Here is a 22,185-nt window from a genome sequence, read left to right as displayed (position 1 = left end):
CTGCTGGGAGCCTGCTTCTTCCTCTCCCACTCCCCCTGCTTGTGTTCCCTCTCTCGCTGGCTGTCTCTCTGTCAAATAAATAAATAAAATCTTAAAAAAAAAAAACTGAACATGCAGCTTCCATATACCAGCAAGTGCACTCCCAGGAACTTACTCCAGAGAAACGAAAACTTACGTTCACATAAAAACCTATATATGAACGTTTACAACAGCTTTTTTTTTCCTTTTTTTTTTTTAAAGAGAGAACACGAGGGGGGGAGCAGAGGGAGAGAGAATCTTAAGCAGGATCCATGCTCAGCATGGGGTTTGATCTCACAACCCTGAGATGATAACCTGAGCCGAAATCAGGAGTCAGATGCTTAACTCACTGAGCCACCCACGTGCCCCCAACCCCTGATAGTAACAACTACTGATAATCCAGCAATCTGGATGAGTCTCTAGAGAATTATGCTGGGTGAAAAGAAAGCCAATCCCAAAGGTTACACAGAGTATGATTCCACTTACATAACATGCCTGAAGCTGAGTAAAGGGTACATGGGGTCTCTTAGTATTAGTTCTTAAAACTCATGAGAATCTGTAATTATCTCAAAATAAAAAGTGTAATTTAAAATAAAGAAAGGGCATCAAAAGCAAAAATAAACAAGTGGGACTACATCAAATTTTAGAACTTCTGCACAGCAAAGGAAACCATCCACAAAATGAAAAGGCAACCTATGGAATGGGAGAAAATATTTGCAAAACATGTTTCTGATAAAGAGCTAACATCCAAAATATATAAGGAGCGCATAGAACTTTAACAGCAAAAATCCCCAAATGGGGGCGCCCGGGTGGCGCAGTCGTTAAGCGTCTGCCTTCGGCTCAGGGCGTGACCCCGGCGTTCTGGGATCGAGCCCCACATCCTCCGCTATGAGCCTGCTTCTTCCTCTCCCACTCCCCCTGCCTGTGTTCCCTCTCTCGCTGGCTGTCTCTCTCTCTGTTGAATAAATAAATAAAAATCTTCAAAAAAAAAAAAGCAGGATTTTGAAGGGATACCTACACTCCCATGTTATTACAGCATTACTCACAATAGCCAAGTTATGAAAACCACCTCAGTGTCTATCAATGGACGAATGAAGAAATGTGGCAGGTGAATGCACTGGAACATTACTTGGCCATGAGAACGGACACCCTGCTGTTTCCAGCAACGTGGATGGACCCTGAGCGCGTTATGCTACATGGAGTAAGTCAGACTGAGAAAGACAAATACTGTATGATCTCACTTGTATGTGGAATCTACAAGAGCCAAACTCATAAAAACAGAGACTGGAGTGGTGGTTACCAGGAGCTGGGGGGCTGGAGAAAACAGGGGACATTGGTCAAAGAGGATTAACTTCTGGTTATAAGAGTAAGTTCTGGGAATCTAATGTAGAGCTCAATGATTATAGTTAACACTGTATTGTGAAAATAAATAAAGCAGAAGTATTTTCAAAAAAAAAAAAAATCACACATCATGAATCCAGGAGACCAGAGGATTCTCTAGTTGAATTTTCAGTATAACTCCATATTATTTTTCAGGGAGACGTTAGACTACATTAGAAAGACCTCTGCAATAACCCCCAGGGCCTAGGTTTTTGTTCGGGCTCATCTACAATCGCTCTGCAGCTCAGCAATCACTGAAAATCCTGGGAATAGATTTTGACTCCTGTGTTACAGAATGCAACGGAAAAAACTGTCCAGTCACTTTAACAGAGGCCCAAAAGGGACACAGAGACCTGGGGTAAGTCCTTACTTAACTCTTCTCAGTTTTTACAGGATGGGGTCCTTAAGCATGAGCTGTCTAAGTGAGGAAAAGATGGTTTTTACTTGAAGAGAATTGGTCTGGCCTAAGAAACCCACAGTAACCCACTGCCCCAAGAAGTCACCTACTCTAGCCTTCCAGAGAGTTCCGCACCCAAGGGGGAACTCACGTCCACCCTGATGTGCAGAGGATTACAAAAGAATACTGAACTAAATGGAAATGCTCGAGTACAAAGGGGATGGTGATGGGGTACAGTATGTCACTGATCACTGAGAAGGGAAACAATTAGTTCTTCTGATATGAAACAGGGAAAGGTGGCAAGGTTCGGTCCGAAATCACTTGTCTGCAAACATTTTTCAACGTAAATGTTCAAGTCAAGATCAGGTTCGATGCCCAGTCCAAAGTGTGCTAACAGTATGGCCAGGTTCACATGGACTCTTTTCAGAAAAATTCCGGATCATCAGTGTACCTACCCTCCAAATATACTCTACAATTTGTCATTCACAAAAACCGTACATTAAAGAAATACAAGTTACAATGTTCCCCTTTGCATACGGCAATAAGAAACAAAACATTCTAGTCAACATTGGTTTGAGATGAAAGGGAAAAGCCTCTAAGCCCAAGAGAAGGCAGGAAGGCGGACACTGGAGAGTGGGATGAGATTTCTACTGTCCTCTTACAATTCCAGTTGAACGTATCTTACCTCTCCGCGATGTTTTTTGGCCACTTTCTCTAGGTGGGATTTTAACAAGTTAACACTTTCATTTGACAGACCTTTGGCATTCTTTAACTCTATTTCGGGGACTCTGGAAAAGAAAGAGACAAAAAGGAGTTACTCCAGGGGCGCCTGGGTGGCACAGCGGTTAAGCATCTGCCTTCGGCTCAGGGCGTGATCCCGGCGTTATGGGATCGAGTCCCACATCAGGCTCCTCTGCTATGAGCCTGCTTCTTGCTCTCCCACTCCCCCTGCTTGTGTTCCCTCTCTCGCTGGCTGTCTCTATCTCTGTCAAATAAATAAATAAAATCTTAAAAAAAAAAAAAAAAAAAAAGAGTTACTCCAAAAAGTATGGCCTCTTTGCATTAATATTTGCTAGGTCCAAGCACGGAGCACAGGGATTTCACACGGGCCTCTATACCTCTAGCAACATCTTCCCCCATTTCCAAGGATTTCCACTATATCCCAGCAATTCTGTCGACACGATGCTTGACATGGGGTCACCTGCGGCCCCTGGAGGAGAAGCTGGTCCCTGAGGTGACCAGACTGAATGGGCCTGATCCTGGCTTGCCCCCAATATCAATTAACCCAGCTCTCACAGTTCACCCACAAGAGTCCAAGTGCTCTGGGCTCAGTCGCGGGCTCCAGCATGAAGCAAGACAAGCACAACCAGGCAAGAGGAAGCCTCGGATGGGACGCCTGGCTGGCTCGGTCGGTAGAGCATGTGACTCTTGACATTGGGGTTGTGGGTTCGAGCCCCACACTGGGTGTAGAGATTACTTAAAATCTTACAGAAAAAAAAAGAATGAAGCCTCGGTGATCCACCCAGCATTCCCACCACCTGCCCTGTCACATCACTCCTGACTGTCAACGCAGTGGAAATGCTCGCTCCCCCACTCACAGCTGACTCCACGCGGGCGTGTTCCGCACACACTGCTATCACACGATGCCGAGCACGCCCCTCTTCTCCCCGGCCAGCTCCACACTCAACACTCTCTATTCAAAGTTTACACAGCCGCTCCTCAGGCTCCCCTTGGTTCCCAATCAATAGATATCCAGGAACAATTCACGGAGATCAAACACGCTTTATTTAATTTACCGAAGAGAACTTGACTCTACTTCCTACCAAGCATTTCTGAGTAAATGATGGTATTTTTATCTTGGCAAAGCCCTTATGATTCACTGTCTCTGTATTCTCGCCATGTTTCAGTGTGACAGATTGCCACAATCCTGATCTACTCGGACAGATGGAAATCTGAGAGAAAGGAGTTTATATACATGAGGAAAAGAACAGAAATGCCCAACAGTCCTGAGTCTATGTACAATCTATCTAACCCAGGACTCTCCCACACTGGCATTAAGGACTATTTTGCAGAAAAAGAAAGTTTTCCTGTACCATGTCATCTCAAAGGATAAGAATGTTCCCCCAATTAACCCAGCCTTACATAATTTCTTAATTCAGCAGTCACTATGTAGCAATATTAACAGAATGACAAAATATCTGTCTACAATACTATTAAATTTTTAAAAAAATTTTTCCAGCTTTCCCTTTATGCCCTTGGCACAAAATTTATAATTTTATATAGCTGATAGTATAATGTCCACTTCGTCAGATTTTTATAATCATTTCCATGTTTTGGTGTTTTTTTTTTTTAAATCATCCCATATTATTTTTTACCAATTGGACACATCAAGATTTACCAGAATGGTCCTCCAGCACAGTGGTTCCCAACCAGGGGTGGCTGTGCCCCCAGGGGATACCTGTCAATGGCAAGAGGGGAGAGAAACCCCACGCCTGTCACCACATTCCTTCCCTACGCCCCTCTTCCACTGGACTGGTCCTGCGTCGCATCCCTTATAGTAAGCTGGTAACTGTGAGTCAAGCGTCTTCCTGAGTTCTATAAGCTGTTTTAACACAGCATCAAGCCTGACAAGGGAGTTTAAGGAGCCCAAAAATTCTTGGCCAGCTAATCAGAAACACTGGTACACGCAAAGGGCCTTTGAAATTCTGTGGAACTGAGCCCTTAATCCGCGAAGTCCGCAGGAACTATGCTAGTTCGTGACAACACTGAACTGGACTGCTGGACACCCAGCTATTTGGTGTCAGGAAAAATAAAACCCAGAGAGGCGCAGCCTTATTTTTCTTTCATAAATTTAATTACGCTTTAACCAATTCATTAATTAAATACTAACCACCTACTGCATCTAGTCTAGGCACAGTGTTAGAGGTAGAAGAGGGTTACTAAACTCAAGAAACTCGTCTCGACCTATCTGTACTCTCCTCTTCTCCATCAGCTGCTAGGGTAACAGATTCCATCAATTTCCCCACCCAGGCTGTAAGGCACGGCTTCCTTTTGTCACCTTCCCTCACGGGTCCCCTGCACAGTAAGCTCAAACCACAAAACGTCATCCTCGCCCATCTGCTTTTCCACATGCAATGTCTCAGGAAAGATTACACGGAATACACGCGTACTTCCAAAAGACAATACTTGACTACTGACTGCCAAAGCTTTTGCTCTGTCAGCGGTTCTCATTCAGAGGCAATACACGTGCAGGGGGAGTTTGAAAATATGTGGGGTGAGGCGCCTGGGTGGCTCAGTCAGTTAAGGGTCTGCCTTCGGCTCAGGTTATGATCCCAGGGTCCAGGGATCAAGCCCCACATCGGGCTCCCTGCTCAGTGGGGAGCCTGCTTCTCTCTCTCCTCCTACCCCTCCCCCCACTTGTGCTCCTCCTCGCACTCTCTCTCAAATAAATAAAATCTTTTTAAAAAAGAATGTATGCGGGGTCTTGTGGTTGTCTCACACACTGCAGAGCACCTGTATAGCCAGGGATCCTACACACCCTGCATCACGGGCCAGCCCTGCACGGTGGAGACCCATCAGCAGGGCCTCTAGAAACAACAGTGTGACTCTAATCTCCTTTTTCCTCTAGGAAGTAAAACTCCCATTAGGGCCAAAAAGCTATTCTAAGTCCTAATGCCAACCATACTTCAAACCTAAGTATACAAGGGCGCCTGGGTGGCTCAGTTGGTTATGTGTCCAACTCTTGATTTCGGCTCAGGTCACGAACTCAGGGTCGTGGGACTGACGCCACAACCGGCTCTGTGCTGGGTGGGGAGTCTGCTTGAGGGTTCCCTTTCATTCTCCCTCTGCCCCTCACTACCCTCTAAAAACAAAACAAAACTAAGTATACAAGGGCTCTACTAGTCCTCATGACCTTATCCTTTTCTTCTAAGACTGTTCCTCTTCCCAATTTATGAAGAATTAAACACATATCAACACCCCTCACCCCGTTCACGCTCTCTCAAATAAATAAAATCTTAAAAAAAAAATTTAAGTGAACACATTAGAGAAAAAAAACAATTACTCATGGAGCAAATACTCGTATCTGGAGTGAGTATTCTACAACTATAAGCAGACTAACATGAGACAGGTTTCACAACAATGTCTACTGCTGACGTAGTTTTGATGAGATATACGTGACAGGACGTGAAATTTTAAGGGGAATACAGGCAGGAAGGAGAAAATGTCAATAATGTGTCTGTTTCTATGTTGTGAAAACAGAGACGTGGTATCACAGGGACGGTACTTATAAATGTACTCACACGTCTGGGTACGTTGGTGGGCATCTAACCCTCAAATCCACTTGCACGTACACTTCTTCACCAGTCAGGCCCTGAGGGTACAGAACTAAATTGATTTCAGGGGGCTCGTTGACCTAAAAGAGAAAAAGCAATTTTTTTTTTTTGTGTGTGTGTGGAGAGCCAATTATTAGCAATTAAGACAATGAGCATCTTAGCTCGAACATTCTACTTTCTAAATATTACGTGCAATTGTACTTTCATACGGGTATTCGGTCATCTTTTCCTAAAGCGTGGTTTCAAAACAAAACCTATGGGGGCGCCTGGGTGGCGCAGCGGTTAAGCGTCTGCCTTCGGCTCAGGGCGTGAATCCGGCGTTATGGGATCAAGCCCCACATCAGGCTCCTCCGCTGGGAGCTTGCTTCTCCCTCTCCCACTCCCCCTGCTTGTGTTCCCTCTCTCGCTGGCTGTCTCTATCTCTGTCGAATAAATAAATAAAATCTTTAAAAAAAAAAAAAAAAAACCTATGACACAGAGACTGCATCTTCCTTTTCAAAGTTATCTCAGAGGTGAAGCAAAATGTTCCATGGAGCTTCTATTCGTTCACATCCTACGGAGTACCAGTCACGTGATTATGCACAGGTACCGTTCTAGAGGCTAGGAGTACAGGGGTCGTTTTGGACAGACATGGGTCCAACCAGCCAACTGAGAAGACAAGTGCGTATTCTCCATAGTGATGAGCGTGCTAGAAAGAAAATCAGGCAGAGTAATGGAATGCAGCAGTGAGGGAGATTTTCAGACAGGTGGGTCAGGGGCCTTTCGAGCAGGGGAAACTTCAGTTGAAATATGAATACTGAGATAATGACAAGTGAAAGCCTTAACATGGAAATCTGATGGCTCGTCTAAACGTGGATATGCTCTCACCCAACTGCTTTTCGCCAAAAAAACTAAATACCCCATTTATTCTTTATTAAATACGCTTTTTCCAAAAAAGATTTGAGGCAATTAATATCATCTGTACATCATGAGAGAAGAGAGGCTAAGGGAAGAAATATTTATTCTCATGGTCCAGGCACTTCACCAACTCTGCAGGTGGGCACCGGCGTGTTTTACAGATAAAGCGGCTCGAGCTCGGAAAGGTTCCGTTTCTTGCCCACAGATACATGGCGACAAGGCTGGATTTCAGATCCCACTTTGGCTCCCAAGCCTGTGTCTTTTTCACCTGCCACTCCCTTGTTAGCGCCAATGCTGAGCTGCTGTGACGGAGCCTTGGCTTTGTCTTGGAACATCCAGGTGGCCAGGGTAAAAAGGGAAATGTGACATTATTTCACATTTCCCAGAAAAGGAAAAAGCACAAAAAATCGGGGGGAGGGGGAGACAACAAAGTACATAGCGACACTAAATTCTATCAGGTACCCTGAATTATATGATAGACAAAATTATCAGCGATGTGTATAATATATGAAAGCTTGGTTTCCTTTTTTTTTTTTTTTTAAAGATTTTATTTATTTATTTGACAGAGAGAGAGAGACAGCGAGAGAGGGAACACAAGCAGGGGGAGTGGGAGAGGAAGAAGCAGGCTCATAGCGGGGGAGCCTGATGTGGGGCTCGATCCCATCACGCCGGGATCACGCCCTGAGCCGAAGGCAGACGCTTAACGACTGCGCCACCCAGGCGCCCCGAAAGCTTGGTTTTCATATGGCCTTATCTTCATGCTCGGTCAAAGCTGCAGGTCAGGCGCCAGGAAAGCACAGTTCTGTGAACGTGGTTAAACATCCCGTGACCCATGAAGTCTTGTATGGGCTCATTCAGCCATCTCACCTCCTCACCCACAGGGACGGGCCTGGGCTCTGTCAGGCACTGTGAGCACACAGAAAGGAGTCAACAGACATGGTTCCGGCTGTCGTGGAACTTCCAGTCCGATGGGGCGAAAACAAACAATACACATGCAAGTTCAAGTTCAGAAAGTGCTACTGAAGAGAAGACGTGACGTGATGGAATCAGCCGCCCCAAGATAGGCCACTTTGGTAAAAGGATTATTTTGAGCAAAAGGTACTTGAAAACAGAAGGTGCAAGAAGGGCCCCTCTGACCTCCTCTTTCCTTCTGGAAAACAGGAGATAAAACACCCATGTGAAAGATGCCCTCCTACACTGGAAAGAAAGAAAGACTCTTATTATCAGAGACAGAACACCGAGGCCGAGAGAATTCTGTACAAACAGAACTTGGCAAAATAACTCTGACCTTTCTTCAGTCTCCCCGTATGTTCGTTACTTTTCCACAATTGCCTCTCTTTGTTCAACGTACCCTGTAAAAACATTTAGGTCTGGCCACTCCTTCGGGTCTTCATTTCCCTACGGGGTTTCAAATGTGCACGTAAACATCTGCATGCTATTCTCCTGTCTGTCTCATGTCGATTTAATTCTCAGACCTAGCCAGAGACCCTCAGAGGACAAAAGTAGCATCTTGTCTCCCTCCACTCTACTTATTAGAGAATGGCCCGCAGTGGGTGTGAGGGAACACACTCGGACGTGGTCATCAGGAAGACCTGAGTACATGGCACTAAAGGTGAGACAAGCCAGGGACCCAGCATTCCGGAGCAGGGAAGAGCACGTAAAGAGGTTCAAAGTGAACAAGAGGTTGACGTATTCCAAAAAGCCCCAGGCAGGCCAGTGTGTCTGGAACACAGGAGGGATGGGGGACACCCAGTGAAGCAGGAGAAAGGTGTACTTGAGATAAAGCAGACAGAGAGACTGGGTTTCGAGGGAGGGAAACAGAAGGAAAGTGTCTTGTCACAGATGCTCCCAGGCTGAGTAGGATGAGGACAGGGAGCATCCACTGCTGGGGTAACACGGGACCGCAGGTAACCGTGCCAAGAGCGGGCTCCATGGGCACTGAACGCAGGCCCTGGTGTGATAAAGGAGTGAACGCTGCGTAAGGAGGAGGACTGGCCACGTCTGGATGAGTCCTTCAAGGAGGTGTTTTTTTTTTTTTAAAGATTTATTTATTTATTTATTTGACAGAGATAGAGACAGCCAGCGAGAGAGGGAACACAAGCAGGGGGAGTGGGAGAGGAAGAAGCAGGCTCATAGCGGAGGAGCCTGATGTGGGGCTCGATCCCAGAACGCCGGGATCACGCCCCGAGCCGAAGGCAGACGCTTAACCGCTGTGCCACCCAGGCGCCCCGAGTCCTTCAAGGAGGTTTAGGCGTTAAGGGGACAGAGAATGGGGCCACAGATGGAGGAGGATGTGAAATCGAGGGAGAAACCTCTAGAGCATGTGAGGATGTGGATGGGAATTTTATGGAAGAGCAGGAAAGAGACAAAATTAGGATCTGTCAGAGGGCAGACGGCAATGGGCACAGGATGGACAGGAGGAGGGGCCCTTCTCTAGAAGGACAGAGGACATGAGAAGAAGTAGCAGGTAGAGGCTGGTGGGTTTCCTCCGAGGAACCTCAAAGATTTGAGCGTGAGAATGAACTAACGGGGCTCCAGGCCTCCTGTCCCCTCCTACCAGGGCAGGCTAGCTGCTCTCTGCTTTTTATCTGAGACAGAATTCTGCACAGGAAGCATTTAGCTAAGAGCAGTTGAAACAGGCAGCTGCTAGGAAGAAAAGCAAAGACTATTGCCTTGACCAGTCTCCTCAAACAAGCTCTCTTGTGGAAGAATTTTTTATTATAGAAATTTTCAAACAAAAGCTGATAATGATATAAATACAGATTCAACAATTACCCACTTGTGGCCAACACTGAGTATCTGTATGTTACCTCTACTCCCAAATACCACCTGATTATTTTGAAGTAAATCCTACCAACCCATCTTTGCCATGTTACAGTTACTCATTTTCTTTTTTTTTTAAAGATGTTATTTATTACTTGTCAGAGAGAGCGTGCATGAGCAGGGGGAGCCGCAGGCAGAGCAGGCAGGGGGAGAACCAGGCTCCCCGCTGAGCAAGGAGCCCAATGCAGGACTCGATCCCAGGACCCTGGGATCATGACCTGAGCCAAGGGCAGCCACTTAACTGAGAGCCACTCGGGCATCCCTGTTACTCATTTTCTAACAAGAATCCAGGGGGCGCCTGGGTGGCACAGCGGTTGGGCGTCTGCCTTCGGCTCAGGGCGTGATCCCGGCGTTATGGGATCGAGCCTCACGTCAGGCTCCTCTGCTGTGGGCCTGCTTCTTCCTCTCCCACTCCCCCTGCTTGTGTTCCCTCTCTCGCTGGCTGTCTCTATCTCTGTCGAATAAATAAATAAAATCTTTAAAAAAAAAAAAAAAAGAATCCAGCTCTGTAGGGAGGTTATACATGTCCATTTTACAGATGTAAACACTGAGAGAAAGGCTAGGTAGACTCAACATCTTACCAGTGCTTTCTCTACCAGCTCAAACCTTTACAGGCTTTTTCATCTCAGAGCCCACAAATTTTGGAGAGATATGATCACCAACTTAAAATTTTATCAAAATACTTTTTGGGGGGTGTCTGTCTGTCTCAGTAAGTAAAGCATGTGACTCTTGATCTCAGGGTCAGGAGTTCAAGCCCCACACTGGGTGTGGAGCATACCTAAACAAAAAAAAGGACGCCTGGGTGGCTCAGGCAGTTAAGCATCTGCCTTGCGCTCAGGTCATGACCCCAGGATCCTAGGATTGAGCCCCATGTTAGCAAGGAGTCTGTTTCTCCCTCTCCCCCTCCGCCCACTTGTGCTCTCTCTAAAATAAATAAAATCTTATTTAAAGAAAGAAAGAAAAAGAAAATGCATTTTTGCTCCCTCTTTATTGTATATATTGTATAACTTTAGAAAATAGTACTTTAGTATCAGAAGTAGGAGGAAGTACAAAAATAGAGTACAGCTCAATCTTATCTTAAGAAGGGTCAATTTATCTTATACTAAGACAGCTTCACTTACACATTATTCTGTCTTTCATTTTCTCACTTGGTGTTGACCAGTGAAAAATTTATTTCAGAACAACCAAGGAAGGGGTGCCTGGGTGGCTCAGCTGGTTGAGCGACCGACACTTGATTTTAGCTCAGGTCATGATCTCAGGGTCCTGGGACTGAGCCCCGAGGCGGGTTCCCCGCTCAGCACAGAGTCTGCTTGAGAATTTCTCTACCTCTCCCTCTGCCCCTCCCCCTGCACAAGCTCCCAATCTCTCTCTCAAATAAATAAATCTTAAAAGAAGAAAAACAACCAATGAGAATACTGCTCTAAATTCATAATGACTGAGAGCTTAAAAGAGGCAAAAGAAATAAGAAGGTAAGAAAATAAGGGTAAACGCCATACAGATGGTTTGCTTCAAGTAAAATACTAAAGACCCAAAAGCACAATGTGAAAGAGATTAAGTCAAGATATTTCAATGCAAGCACACCACCCAGGAGTAACAGCAGACCTTTTGTTTTTTAAGCAACAAAATTAGGGTAGCCCTCTATAGCTAAGGAGCAAGAATTATGTAAATATAAGAACTAAAATTATCAACAAGCCAGGGTGCCTGGGTGTCTGCCTTCGGCTCAGGTCATGATCTCAGGGGGCCTGGGATGGAGTCCCACCTTGGGCTCCCTGCTCAGCAGGGAGTCTGCTTCTCCCTCTGCCTGCCCCTCCCCCTGCTTGTGCTCGCACTCTCTCTCTCTGAAAATCTTTTAACAAAATAAAAATTTTTTAAAATTAAAATAATAAACAAATAAAATTATCAACAAGCTGTAAAATAGAAACTACAAATATAAACCAAAGGATAGGTCTTTCCTGGGCCCAGGATGGAAATGAACTTGTAACATACAGACAACATACACCACATGAAGTGAGTTATCCCTGCAGAGGCAAGACAGCGAATCTGGTTTAACATTCCCTTTTGTCTTTAGGTAGGAAGTGAAGAGCGTATCTGAATGTAAGTAGCCCTTCGAGGGTACAGAGAGCCCTTCACTGTGCGCCCAGAGTCCTGGAAACAGGAAGCAAGCTTCATAGAAAAGAGGCCTATTGGGGGAATCACACATTTTGAAGTTATTCTTTACTATAGAGAATGCCTACTAAAGCACAATGAATCCAGGCAAGGATTGCCGGCAAGCCTCAAGGGAGGAGGCCTCCGGGCCAGTCCCAGGACCACTAGGGGGGACATGTGGATGTAGAACACTGGGGCCTACAGAAGTAGTAAGCACCCTGCCAACACTCCTGGGCTGGAGCAGCCATGTGTCACCATGCACGTCTAGTGTTCCAGTTATTTCCACAACATAGCAATACGAGCAGGGCCGGAGTGGTAATAGTGCTGAGCCCAGATAAAGCCAACACAAACTTCTAGGAAAGAGGAAAGAGTTTTGAAGCAAAGGGAAGAGATTCCTGGATGCGTAAAGGTTTCAGCTTAAGAGGTGCATGAACCCAGTAGTGGTGGCTTGGGGGAGGGAACAGACCCAAGGCCACTGAGGAATGACAGACTATTGGATAAAAACCTCACAGCTTGTCTGCATCTGAGCACCAAGAGGAACTCAAAGAACAGCACACTGAGGAACTGGGTGTCTGCAACTTTCAAGGCCTCTATGGCTGACAATTTCACTGGACCATGATGATACTCTTCTCCATAAGGTACAAACTTCAGGGTATTTCTCAGCAGACTATTAACTGTTCCCCCAATATCCACTCTCCTCTTATTTCTTAGCAAGAGAATCTCTAAGTTTTCAGCTGCATAAAATGCCTTTGCAGCCAACTGTGGCCATTGGGTTAATTTCTGGCTAATAAGATGAAAGAACTAGGGACACCTGGGTGGCTCAGTCGGCTGAGCACCTGACTCTTGATTTCGGCTCAGGTCACAGTCTCGGGGTTGTAGGATCAATCCCCACATCAGGCTCTGTGTTCAGCACGGAGTCTGCTTGTCCCTCTCCGTCCCCCTGCTTGCTCAAATGCTTTCTCTCAAATAAATAAATAAATAAATACATACATAAATAAATAAAATCTTTTTTAAAAAGGATAAAAGAACCAACACATACAACTTCATCCATTTCTCCTTCCTGCTGACTGGAACCCAGAAATGATGGCTGGAGTTCAGACAGCCATTTTGGACCATGAGGGGCACATTAAGAAAGGTGAAACAATTTAGAAAAAGCCCTAGACCCCTGACTTCTGCATGCAGGAAAACAAACTTTGTTAAGTTTTCTATAATATGTAGCCAAACATAATACTAACCAATACAGGCACATTGAGAGAAAAAAAGGGGAAAAAAAAAAAAGTCAGGAAACAATGACTTTAGAGGTAAGAGCAGAATATTTGCCAGGCTTTCCTTGAGCAAACTGAGGGGTGTTTCAACATAAGAAGAGGCTTTTATGCAAGATTCCACACATTAGGGAATTCAAGGGGTCCTGGAGCTGAACAGGACTTGATTAAAAAATGATAACAACCAGGATGTGCTGGGGAGTGGGGTGGGTAGGGCCTCCTTCATGCGTTTTAGAATGGTGCTGATAAAATTCTTTGACTTAATCTGTATAAGGAAATAATGAATTCCTGGAATTCAAGTATTTACAGAGTAAGGGATAACCAAAAAAAATTTGAGAGCACTAAAGGAGAGGAAAACACAATGCAGAATGTATCAGACACAAAATATACAAACTACAAAATATACATTAAAAAACCAATTTGTGTTGAAGACTGAAATGCAAGTGACCTGAAAGCAGCGTAAGGAGGAGTAATGGTGAGAAGGTCACAGACTACGACAGTAAGACGTGCCTTGCACGTGCTCCATCTTGGGAACAGGAAGCTGGATACTCCCCTGGACTGTAATAAAACAGCCAAACCACTCCTCAGACATAAAAAGGGGAAAAAGTGATGTAAACTCAATTCTAAAAAGTAAGAGGGGGCACCTGGGTGGCTCTGATGGTTGAGCCTCTGCCTTCGGCTCAGGTCATAATCCCGGGGTCCTGGGATCAAGCCCCGCATCAGGCTCCCTGCTCAGCAGGAGCCTGCTTCTCCCTCTGCCTCTGCTCCCCTGTGCCTGCTCTCTCGCTCACTCCATCTCAAATAAATAAGTAAAATTTTAAAAAATTAAAATAAAAAAAATAAAAAGAGAGCTAATGCTCATTTGGACTCACTGAAACGAACATTAGCTGAATCTTTAAGAAACAAAACCCAGGGGTGCCTGGGTGGCGCAGTCGTTAAGCGTCTGCCTTCGGCTCAGGGCGTGATCCCGGCGTTACGGGATCGAGCCCCACATCAGGCTCCTCTGCTGGGAGCCTGCTTCTTCCTCTCCCACTCCCCCTGCTTGTGTTCCGTCTCTCGCTGGCTGTCTCTATCTCTGTCGAATAAATAAATAAAATCTTAAAAAAAAAAAAAAAAGAAACAAAACCCAAGGATATTAAAATACCCCAAAGGATTAGAACACTGACCTAGAGGACGCCTTCCCAGCCCAGTGCATGCCTCCCAGAGGAGACCCAGGCCAGGGATGTCAGACGAGCCTGCTGTTCAGTCTGAACCTGCTTTTCTCTGGACACTTCCTAACCAGGCCCAACAAAATAAACTGGATTAAGAATGTGCCTGTTTCTCTTAAGAGAACTGGAGTAAAAAATAGAACTACTAAAAATTGAGAATTTTGTTAGTGATGCCACGAAGCAGCAAACCTTTTCCTTCCAAGGCCGAAGCATGAGGGTTAATGGCAGCCCATGATTAAATTTCATGGATTGGCGGTGCCTGGGTGGCTCAGTGGGTTAAGCGTCTGCCTTCAGCTCAGGTCAGGATTCTGGGATTCTGGGATTGAGTCAGGCTCCCTGTTCGATGGGGAGTCTGCTTTTCCCTCTTCCTCTGCCTCTGTGTGCTCATTCTCTCTCTCAAATAAATAAATCTTTTTAAAAAATTCACTGGAGGGGCGCCTGGGTGGCTCAGTCGTTAAGTGTCTGCCTTTGGCTCAGGGCGTGATCCCAGTGTTATGGGATCGAGCCCCACATCAGGCTCCTCCGCTATGAGCCTGCTTCTTCCTCTCCCACTCCCACTGCTGTGTTCCCTCCCTCTCTGGCTGTCTCTCTGTCAAATAAATAAATAAAATCTTAAAAAAAAAATCACTGGATTACAAGATAAGCAGCAGATGAGGACGACATCTGGGAAATTAAAACTACTAACACAATTTTCTGCACAACATAAATATGCTTAACACTACCGAACTGTACTCTGAGAAATGGTTAAGATGGTAAATTCTGTGGTATGTGTTTTTTACTACAATTATACATATATAAAAAGTTACATGATTCAAATCACTTTCAGGTGGTTGGCCTAGTAGAACTGTTACCTAGGATTCTGCTAATCACATCCTCCTTAAATTTCGATGGCCAGACTTGGCTCAATGTGGCCTCCTTCTCACACACTTTAGATCTCATATTCTGTAAAGTGGAGAGAAACTATTCTGTGTGAAAATAGAACAAATCTAGAAATAAAGTAACATGTGCAAGATAATCTGGGCAAGTTTCTGGTTTTAAGTCTGCAAAGAAGTCAAAAATAAAAATGACAGTAAAAGCACAGAAAAAGGAAATTAAGTAACAAATGTTTAAACCTAAAAAAAAAAACAAACCACACAACAAAAAACAGTTCACCCATTCTCCCCTCCGCCCTCCAAGCAAACACCAATCTGTTCTCTGCATCTATGAGCTTGGCTTATTTTAAAATTTTTAAATATTTTTAGATTCTACATGTAAGAGGGATTATACAGTATTTGTCTTTCTCTGATTTTATGTTAAATGCCTTAATCGCTGATTTCCCCCATATCTCCTTTTCTAAAAATGAGTATTTTTTTTAAGATTTTATCTATTTATTCGTTTGAGAGAGAAAGAGCATGAGCAGAGGGAAGAGCAAAGGGAGAGGGAGGGAGGGAGAGAATCTTTTTTTTTTTTTTTTTTTACGATTTTATTTATTTATTTGACAGAGAGAGAGACAGCCAGCGAGAGAAGGAACACAAGCAGGGGGAGTGGGAGAGGAAGAAGGAGGCTCCCAGCAGAGGAGCCTGATGTGGGGCTCGACCCCAGACCGCTGGAATCACGCTCTGAGCCAAAGCCAGACGCTTAACGACTGAGCCACCCAGGTGCCCCTAAAAATGAGTATTTTCTATAACTGACTGTAAAAATCACCAAGTTCATTCACCTTCTCTCTTAAGTATTTGCCTATCTGTCTGGTTAGAGAGAATTTTTGAACAATGTTAGAATTTAGTAAACTACAGCTCCATTTTAAACATATGTGAAAACGGATTAAAGACTTAAATGTGAGATGTGAAACCATCAACCGCTTAGAAGAAAACATAGACAGTAATTGCTTTGACATAGGCCTTAGCAGCATTTTTTTTTTTTTTTAAGATTTTATTTATTCATTCGACAGAGATAGAGACAGCCAGCGAGAGACGGAACACAAGCAGGGGGAGTGGGAGAGGAAGAAGCAAGCTCCCAGCGGAGGAGCCTGATGTGGGGCTCGATCCCATAACGCCGGGATCACGCCCTGAGCTGAAGGCAGAGGCTTAACCACTGTGCCACCCAGGCGCCCCTTAGCAGCATATTTCTAGCTGTGTCTCCTCAGGCAAGGGAAACAAAAGCAAAAATAAACTACTGGGATATCAAAATAAAAAGCTTTTGCACAGGGGCACCGGGCTGGCTCAGTCAGTGGAGCATGGAGCTCTTGATCTTGGGGTTGTGAGTTCAAGCCCCACGTTGGGTACAGAGATCACTCAAAAAAATAAAGTCTTAAGGGCACCTGGGTGGCTCAGTCAGTTAAGCGTCTGCCTTTGGCTCAGATCATGATGCCTGGGATTGAGCCCCACATCGGGCTCCCTGCTCAGCGGGGAGNCTGCTTCTCTCTCTGCCTGCCACTCCCCCTGCTTGGGCTCACGCTCTCTCTCTCTCTCTCTCTCTCTCTCCCTCTCTCTGTGTCAAATAAATAAATAAAATTTTAAAAAAGAAAGATTTTATCTATTTGTGACAACATGGTTGACCGAGAGGGTATTATGCTCAGTGAAATAAGTCTGACAGAGAAAGACAAAAACCATGACTTGACTTGTACATGGAATCTAAAAAACAAAGAACACAATAAGCAAACAAAAAGCGGAAACAGACTCCTAAATACAGAGAACAAACTGAGTGAAGGGAAGGGGGGAGATGGACAGACCGAGAGAGAGGAAGTAGGAGATACAGGCTTCCAGGTATGGAAGGAATAAAGGAATAAGAGTATCAAAAGTACATTGGGGGGGCTGGGTTAGTCTGTTAAGTGTACAACTCTTGATCTCAGCTCAGGTCTTGATCTCAGGGCTGTGAGTTCAAGCCCCAGGTTGGGCTCCATGCTGGGCATGGAGCCTACTTAAAAAAAAAAAAAAAAGTACAGCAGAGGGAATATAGTCAATGGTATTCTAGTAGGTTATATGGTAACAGTAGCTACACTTGTAGTGAGCATGGCATAATGCACAGAAGTATAGAAACACTGCTGTACACTTGAAACTAATGTAACATTGTGTGTCAATTATACTTCAATAAAAAAATAAATGAACATGAAAATATTCAGAATCTGAATTCTCCCCAAATTAAATATATGCAATGTTATTCCATGAAGAATGCCGCCATAAGTTTTTGAATCAGGCAAGCTGATTCTAAAGTTCATATGGAAAAACTACAGTGAAACTAGTCAGGAAAATTCTATAAAGTAAATTAATGCTAACCACACTGAATACTGAATAAGGGTTGTTATAAATCTATCAGAATTAAAGCAATGTGGTGGTCGCGCTTAAACAGATTCATAATGGCGTAAAGAGTCAATGATAGATCTAAATAGACTCGGGAATTATTTCATGCAAAGAAAAGTCTTGAGAGCTTTTTACCACGCACGGGATATGTAGGTATGAACAAAAACACATGGACCCTGTCCTTATGAAGCTAGGATGGTTTCATATAATGTAAAGGTGGTGTTTCAAATTAATAGTGGGAAAAATTGGGGCGCCTGGGTGGCACAGCGGTCAAGCGTCTGCCTTCGGCTCAGGGCGTGATCCCGGCGTTCTGGGATCGAGCCCCACATCAGGCTCCTCCGCTATGAGCCTGCTTCTTCCTCTCCCACTCCCCCTGCTTGTGTTCCCTCTCTCGCTGGCTGTCTCTATCTCTGTCAAATAAATAAATAAAATCTTTAAAAAAAAAATAGTGGGAAAAATTGAAAACATTCATTTGTGTTAGTCTAACTGGCTAGTTGGGGGTGGAAGAAGGCAGCCTAGATGCATACTCAGATGGAGCTAAGAATTTTTGTTAAAAAGCTATTTCTGTATTTATTTGATCAAAGTCTGAGGGATGTCTGGGTGGTTCAGTGAGTCTGCCTTCAGCTCAGGTCATGATCCAAGGGTCCTCGGATGGGGTCCCACATCAGGCTCCTTGCTCAGCGGGAAGCCTGCTTCTCCCTCTGCCTGCCTCTCTCCCAGCTTGTGCACTCGCTCGCTCTCTGTCTCTCTCTCTCTGATGAAGAAGTAAATAAAATCTTTAAAAAAAAAAAAAAGAAAGAAAGAAAGTTTGAAAACAAAGTCATGAAAGAATTAAAAGAAAACCTCGAAGACTTCATTTTTTAGTAACACTGGAGTAGGGAAATCTTTTCTAGGAAAAAAAGGGGGCACTATAAAACAAAAAAAGTCATTTTAACTATGTTAAAGTTTTTTTAACTGCATAAATTACATAAATATCAAAATGCACATGGTTAAATAGGGAAAAGCATTTGCAACATATGACCCAAAATGCTAACTTTTTTAACATAAAATAACTGACAAATGACTAAGAAAACAGACAATACATGGGACGCCTGGCTAACTCAGTCAGTGGAGCACGCTACTCTTGATCTCAGGGTCGTTGACCTTGAGCCCCATGTTGGGCATAGAGATTACTGCAGGAGCAATAAATAAATAAATAAATAAATAAATTTTTAAAAGAAAGTTTTCCCGGGGGCTGAGGGGGTCTTTGCCAACATGGAAAATAAGCCAAGATAATTAATAATATATATATATATATAACTCAAGAGTAAATTGTATTTTAACCTAGTGGTGTCCAAACTTTTTTAGTATGTAGAATAATTATTAGCATTCATTCCCAAAACGCTTATTTATAAATGATTTTACATATGCTAGTAAACTGAAACCTCTGAAACCTACATTCTAACACATTCCCCAAAAGAAGTCAAAGAAACCTGAAGTTTACTCAGGTCAATAAATTCTAACCTGAATTTATTGGCAGCAAATTTGGCCTGACCTGACAAGAGGCTATTAATAGCCTTTATTTATCCCAGTCATGTGAATATTTGTTTCATTGTGTTTAATTTTGGATGCTTCCCCCACTACCCCCATACCAAGTGGGGTGTTAGGTAAGGCATGGAATGTGTACACATGAACGTGGACATAATCACTTCTGAATGTTGAAACCCGACAGGTCTCTAGGGTTTTGGATACAGGATTGTGGACCTGCCTCCTCTTTCCCTGAAGACGGGCACACAGGTGATAATAAGTACTTGCTGAATGATGCACTCTGATTTCATTGTTAATGGCCAGCAGTTATTTGCCTGTGAGGCCTATGGAAGTGTGTAGGCTATTCGCCCTGTGCGGGGAACCACAGACAGCTATTTGAATTCTTCTGCCTGCTTGTTACAGTTTTTGTTTGCTTTTGTCAATCTTCTGTGTTAGAAAGGTCACCAACTGCAAATTCTGAGATTACTGATATCCCTACCTACAGCAGCTCCTTTCTCCTTTCTTTTGTAGCCTTAGAACTAGATAACTAACCATGTATAAAGTAAATAAAAGTGGCTCTGGGCGCCTGGGGGCTCAGCCGGTTAAACATCTGTCTTCCACTCAGGTCATGATGGGGTTCTGGGATCCAGCCTCAAGTTGGGCTCTCTGCTCAGCTGGGAGCCTGCTTCTCCAGCTCCCCCTGCTTGTACTCTCTCTCTCATAAATAAAATAAAATATATATATATTTTAAAAAGTGGCTCTGAAGGGGGTCTTACAGACTTTGCCTTGAGTCCATGGGTACACTTTGTGACTCCCATTTTGGCTGCTTAATGGGCCTACTTCCTGGTTCTCAATGTTTGGAAAGACAGAAGTTACCAGATCACCAGAATGTTACATTATTTTAGTGTAAGGATGTATAAGGGGGATATTTACAATTTTATTAACAAGGTTAAAAACAAACAAACAGGGGCGCCTGGGTGGCGCAGTCGTTGACCGTCTGCCTTCGGCTCAGGACGTGATCCTGGTGTTCTGGGATCGAGCCCCACATCAGGCTCCTCTGCTGGGAGCCTGCTTCTTCCTCTCCCACTCCCCCTGCTTGTGTTCCCTCTCTCGCTGGCTGTCTCTGTCAAATAAATAAATAAAATCTTTAAAAAAAAAAAAAAACAAAACCTTGAAATTGAGCACTAGAGAAGTAAGCTCCCTGAGGGCAAGAGCTTTGATGTGTTTTGCCCCGGACCGTGTTCCTGACAATAAATATTTCATGAAGGAAGAAGCACTTTGAGTGAGAGGCAAAACGTTCTGCTCCAACAGCTGCAGAAAATCCTATCTGTTGAGGAAATCCTGGATACAGGCAGATGTGAAATGCAGGAATACCAGGCAGGTGAAGGAAGAGACTACCTTTTAAATGATACTATTCAGAGATAATTTTTCAAAGATGGGGGAGAAACCGTCAGTGTCAGCTGCTTAGAATGAGCCTTTACTCCCAGACAATAGGGAAAATAGTATTTTAAACCAAATGTCATTTAAAAGGTCTAAACTCGGCGCACTCCTCCATTAGGGGTAACATGAATGTCTTCTGTACTCTCTAAGTGCCTTCAAGGAAGTTCCTCCAAGCCGGAAAACAGGACGCCTGGGGAGTACAGCGGGGTTTACATGGTTTATGGTTTTGAACACCACGGAGGGTGAGACTTGCAGGAACAGTGATGGGGGGGAAGGCGGGGGATCAGTAAGGTGTGTGCAAGCGCCCCCGAAGCGTTGCCGGAACAAAGTTGGAATGGATCTCTATGATGCACTGTGGCATCAAACTCAAGGGCTTTCAGCCGGCGGGGACTAAGGGCAAGGCTGGAAGGAGGCAGGGAGGTTACCGGTGCCAGTGGAAATGAGAACTGTTAGGGAAGGCAGAGGAGCCGACCTGGAGAAAAGGCTGCGGAGAGAAATCGGCCCAGGTGGGGGTTCTGGAGCCCCCGCCGAGCGGGTGCAAGGACAAAACGTAAGCGTGGGTGGAATCGGGAGGGACTAAAGGACTTAAGGACCGTAAAAGGGGCCGGGAGCTCGGCGTCTGCAAGGCCGGGTCGGGCCAGGGGAAGTCGCGCATAGAAAAGACTGGGCCGCAACACCCCAGCACCGCCCGGACCAGCCACGTTCCTACCGATTTGCACGCGTCCGGTCGCAGGTCCTGGAAGTCGGCGCCGTAGATGGCCTCCAGAGCCTGCAGCTCATGCTCCTGCCGCTGCGGGTAGCTCTCCGGCGGCTCGTCCCGGCCGCGCCCGGGGGCCCCACGGCCCCCAGCCATGGCGACGCGGAGGCCCAGGCCGGGCGGCCTTGCGGTGGCGACGGTGGGCAACCGGCGGGCTCCGGGGCTGGGCTCCGCTCACCAGACTGGCCCGTGGGCGGGGCTCCGCGCCGGGGGCAGGTCCGTGGGTGGGGGCTGCGCGCCGGGGCGGGGCTGCGCGTCGGGGGCGGGCCCGGGGGCGGAGCGGAGCGCCCAGAATTGGGTTCAGCGGCGGGAGGACCTGGGTCGCGGAAGCAAGGGAATGAGGCCGCGGTATGGCATTGCTTACTAATTGCGGGAGAGCTAGAGCAGAGAAATCTGCAGGAACGTGGGAAATTAAATTACTCAGAATGGAATGATAATGCCAGATGTTTCACGAAATGCCCGGAACCTCTTTACCCCAGCACAGATAGTAAGAGGAAACTCAAAGGGCAGACTTTGATAGGTTTTCAAGTCACTTAGGGTCTAACCTTGATCCTTGCCACAAGACTACTAGGAGTAGGCTCCCTCCTCTGCTGGGAGCCTGCTTCTTCCTCTCCCACTCCCCCTGCTTGTGTTCCCTCTCTCGCTGGCTGTCTCTCTCTGTCAAATACATAAATAAAAATTTTTAAAAAGACTACTAGGAGTAAAGATCATGACCTTTACTTCACCCCCCCCCCCCCCCCCTT

The 22,185-nt window shown here is 45.2% G+C and overlaps 1 protein-coding gene across 4 annotated transcripts in view; it reads right to left on the bottom strand.

The window, feature by feature from the left end:
• The window catches only part of EIF2AK4 (eukaryotic translation initiation factor 2 alpha kinase 4), a 103,141-nt gene extending 81,502 nt beyond the window's left edge, over positions 1-21,639 (bottom strand). For all 4 annotated transcript variants that reach the window (XR_005831924.1, XM_040620449.1, XM_040620450.1 and 1 more), the window contains exons 1-3: positions 21,395-21,639; positions 6,097-6,209; positions 2,481-2,583 (exon numbers count right to left, since the gene is read on the bottom strand). Coding sequence is in view for 3 of the 4 variants with exons in the window: in XM_040620449.1 (XP_040476383.1) it covers positions 2,481-2,583; positions 6,097-6,209; positions 21,395-21,538 (360 nt within the window). In the remaining variant the exon portion in view is untranslated. The remainder of the gene's footprint in view (positions 1-2,480; positions 2,584-6,096; positions 6,210-21,394) is intronic.
• Between the last annotated feature and the right edge of the window lie 546 nt (positions 21,640-22,185).

This window comes from Ursus maritimus, unplaced genomic scaffold, assembly GCF_017311325.1.
Source record: "Ursus maritimus isolate PB19 unplaced genomic scaffold, ASM1731132v1 scaffold_35, whole genome shotgun sequence".
Taxonomy (NCBI): domain Eukaryota; kingdom Metazoa; phylum Chordata; class Mammalia; order Carnivora; family Ursidae; genus Ursus; species Ursus maritimus.
This window is presented reverse-complemented; position numbering and strand designations above follow the sequence as displayed.